General features: G+C 44.0%; 1 protein-coding gene across 1 annotated transcript in view; it reads left to right on the top strand.

The window, feature by feature from the left end:
• Window positions 1–18721, top strand: part of dnah2 (dynein, axonemal, heavy chain 2) — a 55493-nt gene extending 36772 nt beyond the window's left edge. The window contains exons 58-87 of the mRNA XM_053416221.1: window positions 1216–1348; window positions 1595–1734; window positions 2002–2212; window positions 2317–2433; window positions 2665–2806; window positions 3077–3246; window positions 3563–3679; window positions 3846–4010; window positions 4201–4323; window positions 4470–4618; window positions 4781–4847; window positions 5245–5395; window positions 5491–5639; window positions 5806–5939; window positions 6600–6744; window positions 6886–7085; window positions 7342–7468; window positions 7808–7994; window positions 8383–8531; window positions 8711–8894; window positions 9146–9336; window positions 9470–9661; window positions 9981–10165; window positions 11347–11581; window positions 13031–13182; window positions 14032–14146; window positions 16069–16245; window positions 16809–16883; window positions 18168–18318; window positions 18448–18721. Coding sequence (XP_053272196.1) covers window positions 1216–1348; window positions 1595–1734; window positions 2002–2212; window positions 2317–2433; window positions 2665–2806; window positions 3077–3246; window positions 3563–3679; window positions 3846–4010; window positions 4201–4323; window positions 4470–4618; window positions 4781–4847; window positions 5245–5395; window positions 5491–5639; window positions 5806–5939; window positions 6600–6744; window positions 6886–7085; window positions 7342–7468; window positions 7808–7994; window positions 8383–8531; window positions 8711–8894; window positions 9146–9336; window positions 9470–9661; window positions 9981–10165; window positions 11347–11581; window positions 13031–13182; window positions 14032–14146; window positions 16069–16245; window positions 16809–16883; window positions 18168–18318; window positions 18448–18602 — 4588 coding nt within the window. The 3' untranslated portion in view covers window positions 18603–18721. The remainder of the gene's footprint in view (window positions 1–1215; window positions 1349–1594; window positions 1735–2001; window positions 2213–2316; window positions 2434–2664; window positions 2807–3076; window positions 3247–3562; window positions 3680–3845; window positions 4011–4200; window positions 4324–4469; window positions 4619–4780; window positions 4848–5244; window positions 5396–5490; window positions 5640–5805; window positions 5940–6599; window positions 6745–6885; window positions 7086–7341; window positions 7469–7807; window positions 7995–8382; window positions 8532–8710; window positions 8895–9145; window positions 9337–9469; window positions 9662–9980; window positions 10166–11346; window positions 11582–13030; window positions 13183–14031; window positions 14147–16068; window positions 16246–16808; window positions 16884–18167; window positions 18319–18447) is intronic.
• The last annotated feature ends 1069 nt before the right edge of the window (window positions 18722–19790 follow it).

The following is a 19790-nucleotide window of genomic DNA, read 5'->3' as shown; positions in this document are numbered from 1 at the left end:
TCTTATATTTGTGTTGCAGCAAAGGCTGATATATTCAAGACACCCATAGCTTCTTCGTATCATCAAACAATCTCTCAAAATCCTTGTCATATAAACAGTTGATAAAAAAAGGAAGATTTTATATCGACTGGTGCTCTACTGGGCAACACGGTGGTGCACTGGTTAAAACTGTAAGAAATGGTTCAAATCCCAGTTCAGGTCTTTCTGTTGGGAGTTTGCATGTTCTCCCCGTGTTTGAGTGGGTTTTCTCTGGGTACTCCAGCGTCCTCCCACTGTCCAAAGACATGTAGATTGATGGTTAGGTTAATTGGAGACTCAAAATTGACTGTAGGTGTGAATGTAAGAACAAACAGTTGTTTGTTTATGTGTGTCGGCCCTGTGATACCCTGGCAACCTGTCCGGGATGTACCACACCTCTCACCCATGTCCACTGAGATTGACTCCAGCTCCCCTTGTGAACCTCAAAAGATGAGTGGTATAGATAATGGATTGATGGATGGATGGGGGTCTTCCACAGGGTTACTGTTTACTCCAGTGCCTGTCAGTACTGAAACATTGTTAGCTGGGCCAGCTGTATACACATGCAGACATAGTACGCTCACAGATGGACTCACATTTTCTGCTTTTGATTCTATGTTTTCCTCTTCAGACACACATTTCTTTTCACAAAATCATGTCTTCCCCCTCAAGCACTGATGGTCTGGTTGTAATCAGTTGCACTGGATATTGGTCACATTAAAAGCTGCTTACTCTGCTCAGTGGGTTGGCAGGAAGCTTTACCCAGAGCTAATCACCATTCTCTATGTGACGAAGCGTCCTGGCCCTCTGACCACGAGCTACTAGCAGGATTCATATCTCATTGCCAGAGCTCAGGGAGCCCTGCTGCACCGATTAACCAGCTAAACTGACTGACTCACACTGTAGGTCTGGAGAATACTGAGCCATACTTTACTGTGGAAATTAGTGTGTGAAGAGCTTTTGTTTCAAAACTAGCCAGTGATATTCACGTCCATCAGAAAAAAACATGAGGCAAAAGACCTGCATTAGTTTGAATGACTTTGAAGCATTTCCAAAGTTCATTATGGTTTCATTATTCTCTTCATTGTTCTGCCAAATGTACCTGCACGCGTTCACAGACCCTGTGTCCACAGGGCTATAATGGTTATCATTAAGACAACAAATTATAGGTGATTAAAAGTCATGAATTGCCAACAGGAACCACATTCTCCAGTACCCAGCGCTCGTCAACTGCACCACCATCGACTGGTTCTTTGACTGGCCCAAAGACGCTCTGCTGGAGGTAGCTCAGAGGGACTTAGACGGACTGGACCTCGGAGCCATGGAGGGGGTGAGGCCTGCACGCTCATACGAATACACATACATTTTGCGTGCCACATAAAGTGGAGATTTCTTAATATTACAATATTAATAATAGGATAATGAAATCTATGGCTTTAACCGTGAACTGCACAAAATCTGCTTTCACTCTTAAAATGACATCAGTCCTCATATCGATGAAAAAGCAGTAAATAATTGTATCCCTGACGTTGCCTTGCGAATGTCTGAATGCTATTATTGCTGTGTGATGTTGCAGATCCGCAAAAAGGTTGCCGGTATCTTCGTGACCACACACCAGTCGGTGGCACAGGTCTCCCAAAAGATGAAGCTGGAGCTGAAACGACACAACTACGTGACACCCACCAACTACCTGGAGCTGGTGTCTGGATACAAGACGTAGATACCTTCCTCTTTTCAACTCTCTTCATTTGTATTTTTCTGGGCCACGTAGAATATTAAATATAACCCTGTTGTAGGCTCTGAGTGTTGGTGCAGGTGCTTGGGGATCTTTAGGTGTTACACTGCTTGCATCACAATACATCTAGGAGCATAACTAATTTAGCATTAACTTAATTCTAGTGTGGAACTTTGTCTCTTTATAGTCCCCTCTGTCTGTTACAGTCATCTGATTGTGCATTATTTTGTGTGTGTCTGTGCATCCAGGCTGTTGGCAGAGAAACGCAGCGAGCTGGGGGAGCAGGTGAACAAGCTGCGTAATGGCCTCTTCAAGATCAGTGACACCCGGGAGAAGGTGGAGGCCATGTCGGTGGAGCTGGAGAAGGCCAAGAAGCAGGTGGCCGAGTTCCAGACGGAGTGTGACACTTACCTGTCCGTCATCGTGCAGAAGAAGAAAGAGGCTGACAAGCAGCAGATGGTAATAGATATACTTAACAGTTTGATGGAAGTATTCATATGGTTAAATACACCCCTGTTTTAAATTTGATGGGGTGGTTTATTCTCATGTGTGTTTGTGTTAAGGCGGTGAGCGCCAACAGTCAGAAAATTGCAGCTGAGGAGATCCAGTGTAAAGCGATGGCTGCGAATGCACAGAGAGACCTGGACGAGGCCCTGCCAGCGCTGGAAGAAGCTATGAAGGTACATCAGCGTCTTGTTGACTGTTTAAATCCAGCCTGACCCTTCGTCTTCCGATCATGTTGCTTTGATTGATTTCTTTGATATTTAATGAGTGATAATCCATTACCTGTCAGTGCACTTGACTGGTCCTTTTGATTACGAGCTTCCTGTCTCTAAAAGTCTAAATTGAAACCTGACCCAGGGCCTGCTCCCATCCACACGTCCTCTAATTCATCCTCTTTCTTCACACAGGCTCTGGGGTCCCTGAATAAAAAGGACATGACAGAGATCAAGTCATATGGCTGCCCCCCAACGTTGGTGGAGACGGTGATGCAGGCCGTCATGATTCTCCTGGGAAAGGAGCCCACCTGGGCCGAGGCCAAGAGACAGCTGGGTGAGAGAAAGCAACAGTGCAGAATTCATTTGAGAGTCTGTGAAAGAGTCTGAGTCCCTGGGAAAGTGAAGTATTCCAAAAAGGAATACCAGAGTGAAACCAGACCCGGCCAAATTGTGGCCCCCACAGGAATGTCATTGGCAGATTTCACTCTTTCTTTGGGATAATTCGTTATTTTGTCAACATTTTGTTCCTGTTAATTTAAATGAAACACGTGAGCAGACTTGGCAAAACAAATGTGTTATTCTGACCTTGAAATGTTTCTGGCAGGCGAGGGCAACTTCATCAAAACATTGGTTAACTTCGACAAGGACAACATATCGGAGCGTGTGCTGAAGAAGACGGGTCAATACTGCAATCAGCCCGACTTCAAGGCAGAGATCATTGGCAAAGTGTCACTAGCTGCCAAGTCCCTCTGCATGTGGGTGAGAGCCATGCAGGTGAGAGTCATAGCCACAGACACACACACACACACACACGCACACAAACAAATGTTGGAAAAAAATGTTCTAGAAAAAAAATCCTGGATTCGCGAAAAAATGTATTTGAATCTTCCCTGACCCATTCCACATTCTTCCACTAAATTTCATGGTCATACACCCAGTACTTCATGTGTACTCCTGCTAAATTACAAACACAGATTAAAACATAACCTCCTTGGCGGTGGTAACAATGTGACTCCTCTGTTGAATGAGCATTAGGAAAGGCGAACAGGATGCAAAACTAAATCCTGGGATGTGTGCACTGTTCCTCCAGATGTATGGGCGTATCTCCAGGGTGGTGGAGCCGAAGCGCGCCCTGCTGAGAACTGCCACGGCGCAGCTTGCAGAGAAAGAGGCTGCGCTGGCAGAGGCCCAGAGCAAACTACGAGAGGTACAGTATGGAGCTCAGGGTGTCTAGCAGTAATCCTGAGAGTTTAGCCATTAGCTCATGTGAGGTCAAGTTTACATACCAATGCGGCAGCAGTAGCAGTATCGTAGGTCCAGTTTCTGCACAACTGGTCCGATATGATTGTGTGTGTGTGTGTGTGTTCGTGCAGGTGGCGGAGAAGCTAGACGAGCTGAAGAGGGAGCACGGTGAGAAGCTGGCCATGAAGGAGAGTCTGAGGAAGAAATCAAATGACATGGAGGTGAAACTGGACCGGGCCGATAAACTGGTGACTGGACTTGCTGGAGAGAGGGTCCGCTGGGAGGAGAGAGTCGCTGTAGGCCACACACACGCACGCACTCACACACACACACACACCGAGGCATTTCCCAGGCCTGAAAGTTGGTCATTTGAAATCAAACCCTTTTTAGGGATTTGTTTGGTGGAATTAAAAAAAAACATCCATTATAGGAATAACACACTTGGACGTATCTTACCATAGTAACCTGTATACCTGTGTATTTCAGGGTCTTGAAGAGAACATGGGATATCTTGTAGGAGACTGTTTGCTCGCAGCGTCCTTCCTGTCCTACATGGGACCCTTTCTTTCCAACTACAGAGATGAGCTGCTTGCCATCTGGATGAAGGAGGTGAGCCACAGATGCAAACACACTCCATGTACTTGTACTCAATCTAATGTTGAGCCACTCAAGAAAGAAAAGTATCCCATTCGAATGCTCTACTGGTTCCAACAAACCCAATTTTCAACCCTACTTTTCCCTGCCTCTCTGCTCAGGTAAAGGAGGCGGAGATCCCGTGCTCACCGGGGTTCAGTTTTGCAGTTTTTATGTCCAAACCTACAGCAGTGAGGGACTGGAACATTCAGGGCCTGCCCTCCGATGCATTCTCTACTGAGAATGGAGTTATGGTGACCCGTGGAAACCGGTCAGTATATGTAGAGCAAATATTTGATTAAATAAATTGTAGCAGAATAGCTGCAGTCCAGTGAGATCACTAAATCAAAAAGGTTAATGATTTGATTGCGTTCACTGTGGGAAAGATGTTTGATACTGTGAATACAAGTTCATTTCTTTCCCTTCTCTCAAGATGGCCACTGATGGTGGACCCTCAAGGCCAAGCTCTGAAGTGGATCAAGAATATGGAGATGCAAAGAGTGAGTCTTTACTACTTGCAAATCTTATTCAGATTCTTTCCCAAATATATTAGTTCTTTACTGGAAGAGAGTTCGATTACTTGAACAAACATGTCACAGGACACAAAAACAGAGAACGGCTCAGATTTAACAAATATTCATATTGTTCACTATGTTACATTTTATTTCATGTTTATTACTACTGATGATAAATGGAAATGGTAAATTCAAAAAGTTATGCACACAGCTATAACATGTAAAAGTAAGTCATCTTGTGTAAAATTTGACATTTAGATCGATTGTTGACTACATTTCCCATAATAAATAGTGAAAACAAAATCTAAATATGTTGTCTGCCTTATCAAATAAAATGAATATATGATGAATTTCCCTCTGTCCTCAATGTCCACACGTACAGGGTCTGAGAGTAATAGACTTTCAAATGCCAGACTACCTGCGTGTGCTGGAGAGTGCCATCCAGCTGGGACACCCTGTTCTGCTGCAGAATGTGCAGGAGGACTTGGACCCATCTCTCAACCCAGTTCTCAACAGGTCCCTGACACAGATAGGTCAGCCGCACACATTCAAATAACAAAATTCCAACTCATAAAGATTTCTGAGGGAAACCTTCAGCTAATTATGAGTATCTACTTGTTTTTACCAGGCGGTAGGCTGCTGCTGAAGCTGGGTGATAAGGAGGTGGAGTACAGTCCAGAGTTTAATTTATACATCACCACCAAGCTGTCCAACCCCCATTACACCCCCGAGATTTCTACAAAGACCACCATAGTCAACTTTGCTGTCAAGGAGCAGGTGTGTATGTGCATGTGTCTGTGTGGTTGAATCTCTTTTGTATGCTATGACTTTAGTTCAATATGTGTACTTCCCTTCATGTGTATCCTCATTTGTGTTGCATTTTGTATATATGTGATGCTTAATGTAATCCTCTATCTTTATGCATGTGTGTGTTCACGTGTAGGGACTGGAAGCCCAACTCCTGGGGATTGTGGTGCGTAAGGAGCGTCCAGACCTCGAAGAACAAAAGGACACTTTGGTGATCAGCATCGCCTCCGGCAAGAGAAAACTGCAGGAGCTGGAGGATGAGATCCTCAGGTTGTTTGGCTGGCTCTTTGTGACATGCCACTTTTTTCTTTATAGATATTGGTTTCACAGACTGAACAAACTGTTTAGATGAAATATCCCAATATGACTCCTTTCCGGTTGCCAGTCGAGGAGATGGCTTCTCTGGGGGGTTTTCCACAGTGTGTCATGTTCATGTTGCGACACCTGAGGCACTCTCTCACACAGCTGTAGTGCCAAATTAGTGCGTTCACCAGGGTGTCACATTTCCATCACTGTTGATCGATGCAAGAGCCGATTCAAAACCCATATCTACTGCAGAATGATTTGACCTGGGAGAAAAGCCGGTTATATCCACTCCCATTAACAAAAGCCAGATGTTAGTGAGTTTTTTACCAGTGGAAAGGGAGCATTAGTCACTGATAAATAACAACAATTACATGACCATTGGTATCAGTCTTTGAAAGCAGTTTCTGTGTTCCATGAGTCACATGGTTTTCTTTGATTCCAAATGTTTCAGAAGGAAAGAGTTTAACCCTGATAGCACTTTTCAAAGTTACTTATTTATTTCTTAACCCTTACACTTTTGTGCTTGCAAACTTTTTTTTCTGTATCTCTTTTTAATTTATTGCGTAGTTTTTCATTTTGTATTTGGGTATGTATGTGTGTGTGTGTGTGTGTTGCCTCAACTAGGCTGCTGAATGAGGCGACTGGCTCCCTGCTGGATGACGTGCAGCTGGTGAACACCCTGCAGTCATCCAAAATCACCGCCACTGAGGTTTCTGAGCAGCTGGAGAGCAGTGAACAGACTGAAATCAAGATCGACTCTGCTCGAGAGGTCAGTTGTAGGAATGAAGAGATGGTGGGGAGATTTTGATCAACTTAAAACCAAACCTAATAGATATGAGTGGTTTTCCTTGTGTGCTGTAATGTCAGTTTGTGCACAGAGTATATACATTAAAGCACTGTGTCTCAACAGGCCTACCGCCCATGTGCCCAGCGAGCCTCCACCCTCTTCTTCATCCTAAATGACATGGGCCGTATTGACCCCATGTACCAGTTCTCGCTGGATGCCTACAATAACCTGTTCAACCTCAGCATAGAAAAGAGCAAGCGCAGCCACAAGCTGGAGGAAAGGATCGCCCACCTCAATGACTACCACACATATGCAGTGTACAGGTGAGCAGGGACACATGGAGGGAGGCTCTTTAGTGTAAAGGTTCTGGAAATGTGCAGAGCTACTGACTCTGACTGGACTTCAGGGCACGTCTGGAAGCAGCTTCTGAGAATATCTGCAGCAATTGTGTCCAAGACAAAGACCTTTCATAACTAATTAGTTCACTTCTCAGTTTAAATCATACACTTCTGATACAACAATTAGAAACATTCACTATGTATGTGGCAAGTGTGACTGACTCAGTGTGTTTTCCTACAGATACGCATGCCGTGGCCTGTTTGAGGTCCATAAGCTTCTCTTCAGCTTTCAGATGTGTTCCAAAATCCTGGAGGTGGCAGGCAAACTCAACATGGATGAGTACAGCTTCTTCCTCCGCGGAGGACTCGTAAGAAAATACACACACACACACTAACATCCGGTCTTTGCCTAATCTGATTTCCACCATCTTCGATTTGAGGATATTATAAACACTGTGATTTCTGCAGCAGCATTGTCATGTCCTGTCTTGTGCATGTTGGTCAGGCGCCACCCCTCGCCTGAATGTTCTCACATCTTATCGTTGTCGTGAACGTGTCTGACTCAAACAGGCTCCTGCTGCATTCTTCATATGTGAAAAGGCAAACTCCGGAAAATATCGAGACCCAATTTTCCGAAACATTTTATGGACCCCTCCACTGATTGAAGGATAGCTTGACTCATGATAAACTGTTGTGTGTGTTGCTAGGTGTTTGATAAGGAGGACCAGATGGACAACCCCTGTTCCAGTTGGCTGTCAGACTCTAGCTGGGACAACATCACAGAGCTGGATAAGCTGCCCAGCTTCAACGGCATCATGGGCTCCTTTGAACAGTACCCCCGAGACTGGAACATTTGGTTCACCAGTGCAGAGCCAGAAAATGCCACATTACCTGGTCTGTATATGTTCGGGGAGTTTTTTTAAAAATAATTTCTTATTGAAGAAAAGTTGAAGCTAAATCCACCAAAAACCTGAGTTAAAGGGAGGCAGCTTTTCCATGCTGCTGTGCTCTCACACTTTACTTCTTGTTAAAGAAATGCATCAGAAATGCTTTCTGTATTAAGCTAAAGGAGTTCTGCTGTGTGTGTGTGTGTATATATCATATAATATAAATATTTTTTGCCACGAGATATTGAATATACAATTCCTCTGCTATTTCTGACAGCAGAGAATCTATTAATGTTTGAAATTAGAGAAATCAGATTTGCTCTATACGTTTCCTTTTACTTTTCATCACCCCTGAATTCTCTCCTTCTTCCCTTGTTCTCCATATTTTCTTCTAGGTGATTGGGAGAACAGCTGTAATGATCTCCAGAAGATGCTGATAGTGCGCTCTCTGCGTCAGGACCGCGTCTACCTTTGTGTCACCTCCTTCATTGTTAACAGCCTTGGCCCTCGCTTTGTGGAGCCGCCCGTTCTCGACCTGAAGGCTGTGAGTCTCAGCTCTTTTCCAGTTTGCCCCTATTGCTTTTATTTTCTTGGGAATTAGATACGAGAGAGAATTTGGGCAAATCTGAAAAATGAAACTCTCAAAGACTCTTAGAGTTACTATCCATTCTTAGTTTCTTTCTTGTTCTTCTTTGCTGACTTTTCTCTCTGTCCTCTCCTCAGGTTGTGGAGGAATCCACCTGCAGAACTCCTCTCATCTTTGTCCTGTCTCCCGGGGTCGACCCCACGGGAGCTCTGCTGAATTTGGCTGAGGCCTCTGGCATGAGCAAGGACTTCCATGCTCTTTCTCTGGGCCAGGGACAGGCCCCCATCGCCAAGAGGATGATTGAAGAGGGCGTCATACAGGGTACAACACAAATTGCTCTCTCCTTGTTCCCGCTCTTCTGTTTCCAATTTAATTTGTTTATGCACCCCAGTTCTTTCTGTCTCCCACAATTGTTTGTGTTGGTCTCTTGTTCTGATAGTACTTGAATCATATTTTTTGTGTATTCTTTCTTTCCTTTGGTTCACCACAAAATTGCCTGAAAACACAAATACTGCTGAAAACAACGAAAAACAATTGACATTGGCTTTGTTTATTCCTTTTTGTCTTATCAGGTCACTGGGTGTACCTCGCCAACTGCCACCTCTCTCTGTCATGGATGCCCGAACTGGACAAGCTGGTGGAGCAGCTACAAGTGGAGGAGCCCCACTCAAACTTCAGACTCTGGCTCAGCTCTTCACCACACCCCGAGTTCCCCATCACCATCCTGCAGGCTGGCATCAAGATGACCACGGAACCACCAAAGGTACATGTGCTCACACATACAGATTCCTAGACTTAATATACATGTACATGGCAACACAGAAGCCCACGTTGACTTTACAGTAAATTATACATCCTTCTCCTTCCCGTGTGGTAACACTGCTCACTGTCCTCAGGGTGTGAAAGCCAACATGAAGCGGCTGTACCAGCTGGTGACGGACACTCAGTTCAACCGCTGCTCCAGACCCGTCCTCTACCGGAAGCTCCTGTTCTCCCTCTGCTTTTTTCATAGCATCCTGCTGGAAAGGAAGAAGTTCCTGCAGCTGGGCTGGAATATTGTTTATGGCTTCAATGACTCTGACTTCGAGGTGAGGCCCTCATGTGGCACTGAAGGAAACAATGGCAGCCATCTGAAAGAACAAGGCAAAAACAGAAAAGACCAGTATCTTGTACAGTCTTGGTGAAAACGAGTAAATAAGACAATGGAGATTATCCTGATTGAGTGGAATTTATGCATTGATGTCAATAATCTGCTGTAAACCACAAATATAGAAGGTCAAGGTGAAACACTTCTACACCATGTCAGAGTAAAGGTGGATTAGACTGGTGGATAGTGACAATCTAAGTGTATGAGAATGAATGGTATTTATTGCTTTTATTCAAATCATCTTCTTCTTTCTCCCGCAGGTGAGTGAGAATCTGCTGAGTCTGTACCTGGACGAGTACAAGGAGATTCCCTGGGATGCTCTGAAGTATCTCATTGCTGGGGTCAACTATGGAGGTCATGTCACTGATGACTGGGACAGACGTCTTCTAACCACATACATCAATGACTACTTCTGTGATGCTGCCATCACCCAGCCCTTCTTCAAGTGAGACATAAACACACACACACACACACACACACACACACACACACACACACACACAGATATTTACTTTGAAGCATCTTATTTAATCTGATTCACATGCATCCTGTGAACAATTTAAATGTAAAAAAATAAAAGTAGGTATTGCAGATGTTTACATGCCAAAACATTTAGAGGGTGAACACAGGTCCTGAAAGAGTCTTAAAATGTCTTCTTTTAACAAATTCTAATCCTTAATACATAGTCTCAAATTCAGGATGGATGGGTATTCATTTTTAGGCACGTCACTGTCAGAAATCATTGGTATTAAAAATCTTAAATTTAAATTGTTTATAGCTGTAGACACACTAAGTTTCATAACTTGCTTTCAAATGATTGAGTCCCACTGTTAAACAAATTCCCTTGAAGAAACAAACTAGCTGTTCGGAGGTGGAACAGGCCACTTCAGCTCCCTGTTTCAGAGTTGCAGGGTGCCAGCACTACCAAGTGGACAAACAGATTATTACAACAGAGGAAATGCGGACACAATGTGGTACTTGATGACCTAGAGCTCAGGTTGCTGTTGTTGTTTTGTACAGATATTGTGTCCTCATCTGTCATCTCTAATCAACCACTTATTCAACAATATAAAATATTTAGTGCATCAGCTCAAAATCACCAGGGATCATAGAAAGACGACTGTACATGCTTTGAATGTATATTCAACAAATACACTCTAGCACAGTGATCATTCTTCAGGACACTGAAAACACTGTCACTTGCCTCATAGTCTAATATCTTCATTTTATTCAAACCTGAGTATGTTTTTTCTCTTTTTTGTATTTTATTACACTGAATTCCATGAGGACAAATAATCGCTACAGGGAAATTAGGTCATTCGTGACTACATGGGAAGGAAGTAAATGAAAGAACGATACCTCTAAGCCTGTGTTCTTAATTCTTAAAAATTTTTCCCAAAAAATGTAATCTGTTCTTTAGACAAAGATTATTTCAACTCAAGATGTGTATTCATGGATTAACAGAGAGGTGAATGTACAGTATGGTCAGAAATATGATATGTGGTGTTAATTATTCATCTGTTTAAATTTACATATCACATAAATTAAGTAAAGAATTACCATTGTGCTTAAATACTATTTTATGTCACTGACCTTGTTCTCCATCACTTCCTCTTTCTCTGTCAGGTTTTCCTCCTTGACCCCCTACTACATCCCTCGTGATGGACCCCAGTCCTCATACGAGAAATTTATCAGTCTGCTTCCATCCACTGAGCACCCCGAGGTGTTTGGCCAGCACCCCAATGCCGACATTGCCAGTCAGATCGCTGAGACCAGAACGCTGTTTGACACCCTGCTCTCCCTGCAGCCCCAGGTCACCAGCCCCTCTGCTGCGGGGGGTGGACCGAGTCGAGAAGATAAGGTAAGAGGGAAGCAAGGTGGGAAGAGGGGAGGGCCAAAATGGCAAGCTGAGTAGATCAACTGTTTATAAAGATAGATGAGATGACAGTGCCCAAAAAGGAAGCCAATTCAACTCATTGGCCCCCTGGTGGCGGGCCCCCTTACTCCTCAATGTTAGTGGATGGAGTATGAGTAGAAGTTAAATACATTTCAGGTAGTTCTTTTCACACTGATGCTTGTGTTTTTTTCCACTAAGTCTGGTTTAAAGTAGTTATTTGATGCTAAAATAAATAGGTTGAAACATATTGAGCAGAGGGCATACAGGTGCAGTCAGGTATTTTGCATGGTTGGTTTAGTTAAAATCTGTTAGTCAGATCCCTCAGTCACCTTGGAAACAGCTTTACACCTTAACACAGAAATATCAACGCAGACGTCATAGTGAGATCGAATGCTGTGAAGTAGAAATCCTGTAAAACAAGATGTAGAGAGAACCTTACGTTTCTACTGGCATAGTTTAGAAATGATGTGATCAGCACGTCTTTTTTTATTAATCGTCCAAGACAAAGAAAACCATGGAGCTCCTTTTGTAGCAGACAGATCTAACACTTGGTTATCCCACTCAGAGGACATTTAAAAAAATCCCTTGTTTTGTCTAGATGTGTCGATAGGTCAAGTCGGAATTGGAGTGACGCTTACGATCTAATTCAGGCAGTCAGCTGGAGCTGCACTGCTCTAATCATGTGACATGCCACACACAAGCTGCTGTTATATACACACTCCAAATTCAGCAGTCTATTTAAACTGCAATGATTTCCCAGCTCTCCCTTTACATGTGTATGCCTCTGCTGCCCTGCGTCACTCACTGCCTGTTGATTTAGCCCCTCCACCACCCCAGCATCCGCCTGTAGGCTCCAACAGGGAGCTTAGCAATATTTGCACATCACTCCCCATTAAATCAATGCTCTCCTATATACGATTGTGAGGAGGTCGAAGCCTACAAGCCAAGCTCTAACTATGTTCGGCTGTTGCAATAAATTGGTCAAACGTGAGTTGACTGACTCAAATGACTTGTTTTGCTTAAATTAAAGAAGCATCATCTCTCGGGTTTCCTCTAAAAACATTTGCCAGTTCTGTGGTTTCCATTGAAACCACCTGTTGTTTGACTGGCCGTTGTTTAGCAGTGGCAGTAGTTTGTCTGTTATAAAATATACTTTACATGCTATGGTACTGTAATAGCCCCAATTAGGAGGTGTTAGTCTGACCGGTGGCTGTCAGTGATTTGCCAGCTCATTTGGTTCTGTCTCTTGTGCCTGTTGGAATAATATTAGAAGCTCTATGTGAGTCTCAGCCTGAGCTTTTATAAGTGATCTGATTTTATGCTGCTCCATGATCCGACCCAGTACGTCCGCCTTGCCTTTGTATGCTAACTAATCTCATCTGCTTCTCTACAATGTTTCATTGGTGCTTCCAGGTATTAGAGCTGTTGGCTGACGTCCGTGGGAAGATTCCAGCATTGATTAACTACGAGAGCATAACGTCCCTCCTCCAGGACAACTCTTTACCTCTCAATGTGGTGCTGCTCCAAGAGATCCAGAGATACAACTTGCTGCTGGCCACCATCATGTATGAACTCTCTGTGAATCTGTCTTCTGTCCTTTCTTTCCGTTTGTCTTGTTCAGCTGGCTGTTTACCATGTTAATTAGAGATAACGAACAGAGCGTAACATAAAAGCAGGGGTGGAAGTAGGTTCAGGTTCTTGTCAGTACAACTACCACAACCTTTATATCCTCCTCCTGCTTGGTTGAACCATTTATCCAGTACAAATGGCATTAATAAAGAATGTGTTAGGGTAGAACAAATCAAACGCTCCCTTTGAAGCACTGATTTGCACACATTACCATGCCAGACTTTACAGTTCCCATGGAGGTCACATAGCTTGTTTGCTGTCTGTGTCGTTAGTTGACGGTAGCCAGCAGATTATGTTCTGTGGAATTATTTAGAATGATAAAGCTAATGGTTTTATATTGACCTAACATAAGAAGTGTGCTTTGTTGGAAAATCAATTATAATAAGGGTATTGTATTGTATTTTTGGCAGCCAGCTGTTGTCCCTTATTTCTGGCAATTGATCTTTTAGTGGTACTGGACCATGCAGACTTTATTTCACCCCTCTATAAGAGAGAGATGAGAAAACAGCAAACCTGCAACACGAGTAGGCCCCAGCATCAAAATGTTATAGTTATAGAAATAATCAAATATCATCACTGCCACAACTCAGAATATATGATGTTGCTTGCCTAAAATGAAAATGTTGCAAAATTACCCAGCCCGCTTGTTTTTGTGTCTCGATGTCTGAGCGCTGGGTGATTCTAGTAGATTGAGGTTAGGAAGCAGTGACGACTAAGCAGCTACAATAAAAGGGGGTTAATATCACTGATGTGTTGGTTCAACTGTGTGTGTCTGTGTGTGTTAGGTCGTCCCTGCTGGAGCTGGAGAAAGCGATCAAAGGCTTAGTGGTGATGTCACCCAGCTTGGAGGAGACCTTCAACTGCATCTATGACGCTCGTGTGCCACCGCTGTGGGAGAAGGTGCCAGACACACACACACACACGCACACACTATAACTCAGTCTTTTAACACACATTCTTTTGAGGCACACCTAGGGTTTACTGCCTCCATTTATTCTGTTTGAAGTGTTCTCCACCTCTCTCTTGCACTTATATACAATAAATAAATCACACGTACATCACACGTACAGTGAGACCACCTCCTGAAGTGAGAAGTGAGCCTGCACCTGCTGCCTTCCTCTACTTACTTAAAGTGGGGAGACTCCGACTAGAATGAAGGAGTGCTTCGAGGATCAATAATGTTGAGACGGCACTCTCTTTGGAGTGCACCAAAATAACACAAGACAAAAAAGACTGTGTTGAGTAAGGATGGAATTTAAAAAAAGAATGCTTTGATAAAGGGAGCAAAGCATGACACCTTCCAAGATAAACAGCTAAACAAATAGAGGCTTTTAATGGCTTGGCTGTTCTTTATAATGAAGAGTATTTCCATTTTTCAATATAGACACACGGCTATGTGTATTTTTCTATTATTTAATAGGACTATATTTCCATCCAAGTCTTTCTCTCTAAAACAAATATGATGGATTTCTGTTGTGAGAGCCGCTTAGGATTCTTGTGTATTGATCTGGTGATTGTGATCAGATCAACACTCATCTCTCCTGCTGTCTTCAGCCAGTCCAGCAGCTGCAGGCCTGTCTCTGTACTGACTCACTGGTCTGTTATTAAAGGTGTATTTATCCATCACTCTGCCCGGCTGCACAGACACACATCTATTGTTCTCCTCTGGCTGTGTCCAACCACAGACACACACACACATATACACACACACACACACATTGATGGGGCTCTGGCCGTGTTCCAGCTGTCATTCTGTCCAAATGCTCCTTTCTGGCTTCATTATCACTGGACCTCTCTTTACAGTTGAGAGAGAACACAGGCTGCTGTGAGCTCAGGTCAAGGGGCTAGAAAAGATTCTGGCTACTGTTCAAGTCTGTGTGTGTGTGTGTGTGTGTGTGTGCGTGTGTGCGTGTGCGTGTGCGTGTGTGTCCACTGAGCAGGAGTCATTCGGGGGCACTTCTTGTTTATCTTGAAGTGCCTCATTCTGTCCTCATTACATACTGTGCAAGAAAGCATGCGTGCATATGTATTTGTCACTCTATGTGTGTTTTCTATCAGTGAGTAGCTGTTAATCAGGTGGATACCTTGTTCCTTAGTGACTAAACAAACCATGTGTGTGTAGTTTAATAGACAAAGTGAACCTTCCAAGTCCAATGTTCCACTTTGTTAAAGACACTCTGAGCCCAGTGTGCTCTGGCCGGGGGCTTACTACTGCTGCTTGTACACTAGACAACTCTGTCTTTCTCTCTTTTCTTTCTATTTCATCTCATCTTTCTCTCTGTCTTTTCTTTCCCTGTGTCCAGCTCCTTTTTGCTTCTTGTCTACTTTGCCTTCTCATTGTGCCTCGAACCTAATGCCAAAATCAAACAAAGCATGTGACACATAATGAGGATGTTCTGTTTAACACTGTTAAGATTTATGAAGTGAAATTGTGTGCCAGCGGCTCTGCTCACCAGTCAGTGTCACTTCTGATTTTGATGAGGATATTTGTGTGAATCAGTTGACTGACCAACAGCTTGTCAGTCTTGTTGTGATTCTTTCTTGTTTCTACATTTAATCCAGTATTTGCATTTTGAACTTTGCATTTTGTAAAGTTGACACTGATATCTCATTTTAAGGTATTATTTGACAGTTCCTCCTTCCCCGATCCCTGTGTGTGTGTTGGTAAGACTTGCAGGCCATCATTGCTCAGTACTTACTGCTTTGTACTGAGCTTTTTCCCATTATGTGTAGCTGCCAACAGCTGGAAGCATGAAATGACTGTAGATTTGCTGTCTCTCTCTCTCTCTCTAACTCACTCACTCTCTCTCTCTGTCCACTAGACATACCCCTCACTGAAGCCTCTGGCAGCGTGGACCAGGGATCTTTGCCAGCGAGTCAATCAGTTTGCACGCTGGGCAGAGATGGCCCAGCCCCCCAAGTTGTTCTGGCTCTCCGGCTTCACCTCTCCAAATGGCTTCCTCACCGGCGTGCTGCAGTCTTACGCTCGACAGCATAACGTGAGATTACCCTTAGTCCCATTCACAGAGCCAGAGAGACACTCACACAAGCTCACACTGCTTGGATAGTCTTGTTTGAGATTGTACATTTCTGAATTTACCCAGGTTGCTTTTCAAAGGGACAATCTGATTTTACAACTGAAGATTAAACTGTAAAATTGACTAAATTAAAACCACAGCAGGTTTTCATGGCAGCAAATATTCAGTTTTCAATTTGTGTCAGTTATTGGGTCGGCAATGTGTTCCCTGTTTAATCTTCACTGCACATATTAGACACATTTAAAAAACAGCCTGGGAAACAGATGCTGATGCTGCTCAGCCAAATGCAACCTGTTTCTAAAGCCCTCTTTTCCCTGTCTCCTCTTGAGTCCATACATTCATTCTCTAACTCTTAGCATCTCACAGCTGACAACCACCACAAGAAACACTTTATCCAACAGAAATGTATTCATATCTGGGTGTTTTGAGGAAAAACACTTTTAATATAGCTCTGTTTCAATAAATGTAGATCTTCTTGAGTTATAGGGATCATGTGTTAATGTGCTGTGAAACTGTCTTTGCAGATATCAGTGGACACATTGTCCTGGGAGTTTATAGTGTCCACTGTAGATGACAGCAACCTCCTGTACCCGCCCAAGGTGACTCCCCGCACACACACACATTTCCATACAGGTTTCCATAAGCCTGCCATCAGACCACCTTTTCCTTTCAGCTGTCAGCAGCACTTTCCAACACATTTTTCATTGCTACTTAAACATCGACAGTGTGGGTTTTCCCCTTCGTTCAGAGAAGCCCGCTGATTCGTGCCTCTTTTCTCGTTTCACAAATCTGCTCTCACATTTTAATCTGTATACCAAGCAGTTTTTAATGCTAATGTTGACAGGGAGGTCAAATGTTTTCACGTCTTGTTGCTCCCACTCCAGTATTTCAGTCATTGTAGCTCTTTACTTCTCACTTACTTTACATTGTTGGATCCTTCCCTGTATGAATTCCTCTGTTTAAACCTTACTTTGCTTACTTGCCTCTCTTCCCTGTCCTGCCATTCTTCTACTTCCCTCCCTCTTTCCTTTCCCTCTTGCCTCCATCATATTTCCCCTTTTGCCCTTCTCTTCTTCCCATGTTCTGTTCCTCATGACCCTCTGCTTCCCATTCTTTTCTCTTTTCTGTGCCGCTCTGGTTTTTCCTCTTCAATTTCCTTCCCCTTACCGTCTCTTCTCCATGGGCCAGGTCTAGACAGGCATGTATGAGGGGGCAGCCACAAATCTTGAATTGTGGCTTTGTGCCTAACCCTAACCCTAACCCTATTTAGTTTGAGAGGGCACAACATTTATTTGAGGGGGCCAGGCCCCCTCTTGCCCCTGCCTAGACCCGGCCCTGCATCTTACTCTTAGCCTCTTCCCTCCCTACTCCTCTTCCTTCTTTTCTCCTGCAGCCTTCCCCCTTGTTTTCACCCCTCCCTCTCACCTCCTCTCCCAGTTGCATTACCTAATGGGCAAGGCTGTTTGTCATCAACATTTTTAGAAAGCTGTTTGCAAATGTCACCTCCAAACAAGTGTTTATATGTCTGGCTCATAGACTATACGAAGGTGGACAATGCGTCTCCACTTCCTCCCAATATCCAGAAATGAAGCCAAAGTATTCCGGATGTGAATGCTGCCATCTTCTGCGTTTAGAGCCAGATTAAGGGCAGTAGTAGCTATGTTAATAACCATATATAAACAAATTTGTTACTGTTCTAACTCTTTGGTTTGGTCCATCTCCTAACATAGGGAGGCAGGATTTATGACCTATACTGCAGTCAGCCACCAGGGGCGATCCAGACGCTCTGGCCTCACTTTTGGGGAGCTGTCATGTCGTCTGGCTTTATACACAGTTCCTCGTCTTACTTGTTCCTCTTGTTATTTCTTCCCCACCCCCTCAAGGATGGGGTCTTTGTGCGAGGTTTGTTCCTGGAGGGGGCTGGTTGGGACAAGAGGAACTCCTGCCTGTTGGAAGCTGAGCCCATGCAGATGTCCTGTCCCATCCCCACCATCCACTTCAAACCTGTGGAGAACCGCACAAAGATGGGCAAAGGTGACTGGAATTGCCTTACTGCATCCCACCCACTTTCTTTTTGTTTTATATTGCCCTGTGTTTCCATTGTCTAAACTCTGTTTTTGTGTGTGTGTGTGTGTGTGTGTGTGCGTGTGCGTGTGCGTGCAGCTATGTACCTGTGTCCCGTTTACTATTTCCCAGTGCGTTCGGGCCGGGCCGGTCGAGCATCTTTTGTAGTCGGAGTAAAGCTCAAATCCGGAGCTGCGACCCCGGACCACTGGATCAAGAGAGGGACGGCTCTTCTCATGAGCCTGGACATCTAAAGGCCTTCACACACACTTCTCATTCTCATCATTCTCATCCCTCGTGCATCTCCCATCTGCTGTTCTCTCCAGTGGGCTCTCTTCTTCCTCTCTCTATCTCTTCGTGCCACATCTGGTCCGAGCGGCAATAACAGCCCCTCACAGGCTCTCTGCCCTCTTTATTTATCCATCCCTGCATCCCTCTCTTCCCCGCCCCTCCTTGGCATGGCAGCCTGTCATTAGTTCTGAGCTTGCAGACTCATGGCTTTAATTTTGGCCGGCCTGCTCCTCTGTCTCCGGCCATTTTGTGTCTGCTTGCTTTACAGGGCTCAACTGTTATCTTGAGGGTTAAGAGATAATATTTGTGCATGTAGCAAAGATTCATAAGAGATGTGCATCTCCATGTTGTGAAAGGGTATGGGGAAGCACATGTCTCAGTATGCTGAGATCGACAGAGATCTTTCAAGTAGGTGTTTGTGTGAACAGGCCATTCATTATTAGTCTGATGTTTATCAGTCAGTCAAAATAACTAAAAAAAATAAATTGAATATTTCTCTAATGTCTGTGTACAGTTTATGTATTGTAGGTACCTCTCCAGGCCCCCAGCCATTACAGAAACAGGCTACTAAAAGTATAACATATAATCTTAGATTAGTGCATTCAACCATTAGGGTACAAACCCAGAACAGCAAGAATCAAGTAAGTACAATTTGCTCCAAAAAAAAAAAATTGTATAGTGCTACATGTAAGTGCAATATATGTGCAGCTGTCCCTCGCAGTGAGGGAGCAGCTCGCTGATTGGCTGATGCAGTGCGGAGTGGACGGGCTGGGTTGTAAGGTTTAACCATATCCTGGATGTAGACTGGGCCCGATCCGTTCGCAGCACGGTACGCAAGTACTAGTGTCATGAAGCAGGTGTGGGCAGCCACTGGTAACCAGAGCGGCACATTAGCTGAGCCACATTTGCACAGGAAAGCATTCCAGGGACCTCAGGCTGTGGACCAGCTCACACGGCTCAGACAAAAAGCTAGACGACGAGGAAGATAAGAATCTGTTTAAAATTCTACTCACAGCTGGAAGATACAAGAAACTGGCTTGATATGAACACCCCCACACGGACAATGGTTCGATATAGTACAGGAAATATATATAATAGAAAATATCACTTGTTCTTTAAGAGAGAAAGATGTATTTACCAGAAAATGTGCT

Source organism: Pleuronectes platessa, chromosome 23, assembly GCF_947347685.1.
Source record: "Pleuronectes platessa chromosome 23, fPlePla1.1, whole genome shotgun sequence".
NCBI classification, from domain to species: domain Eukaryota; kingdom Metazoa; phylum Chordata; class Actinopteri; order Pleuronectiformes; family Pleuronectidae; genus Pleuronectes; species Pleuronectes platessa.
Note: the sequence above shows the minus strand (reverse complement) of the source record. Positions and strands in the feature narration are given on the sequence as shown.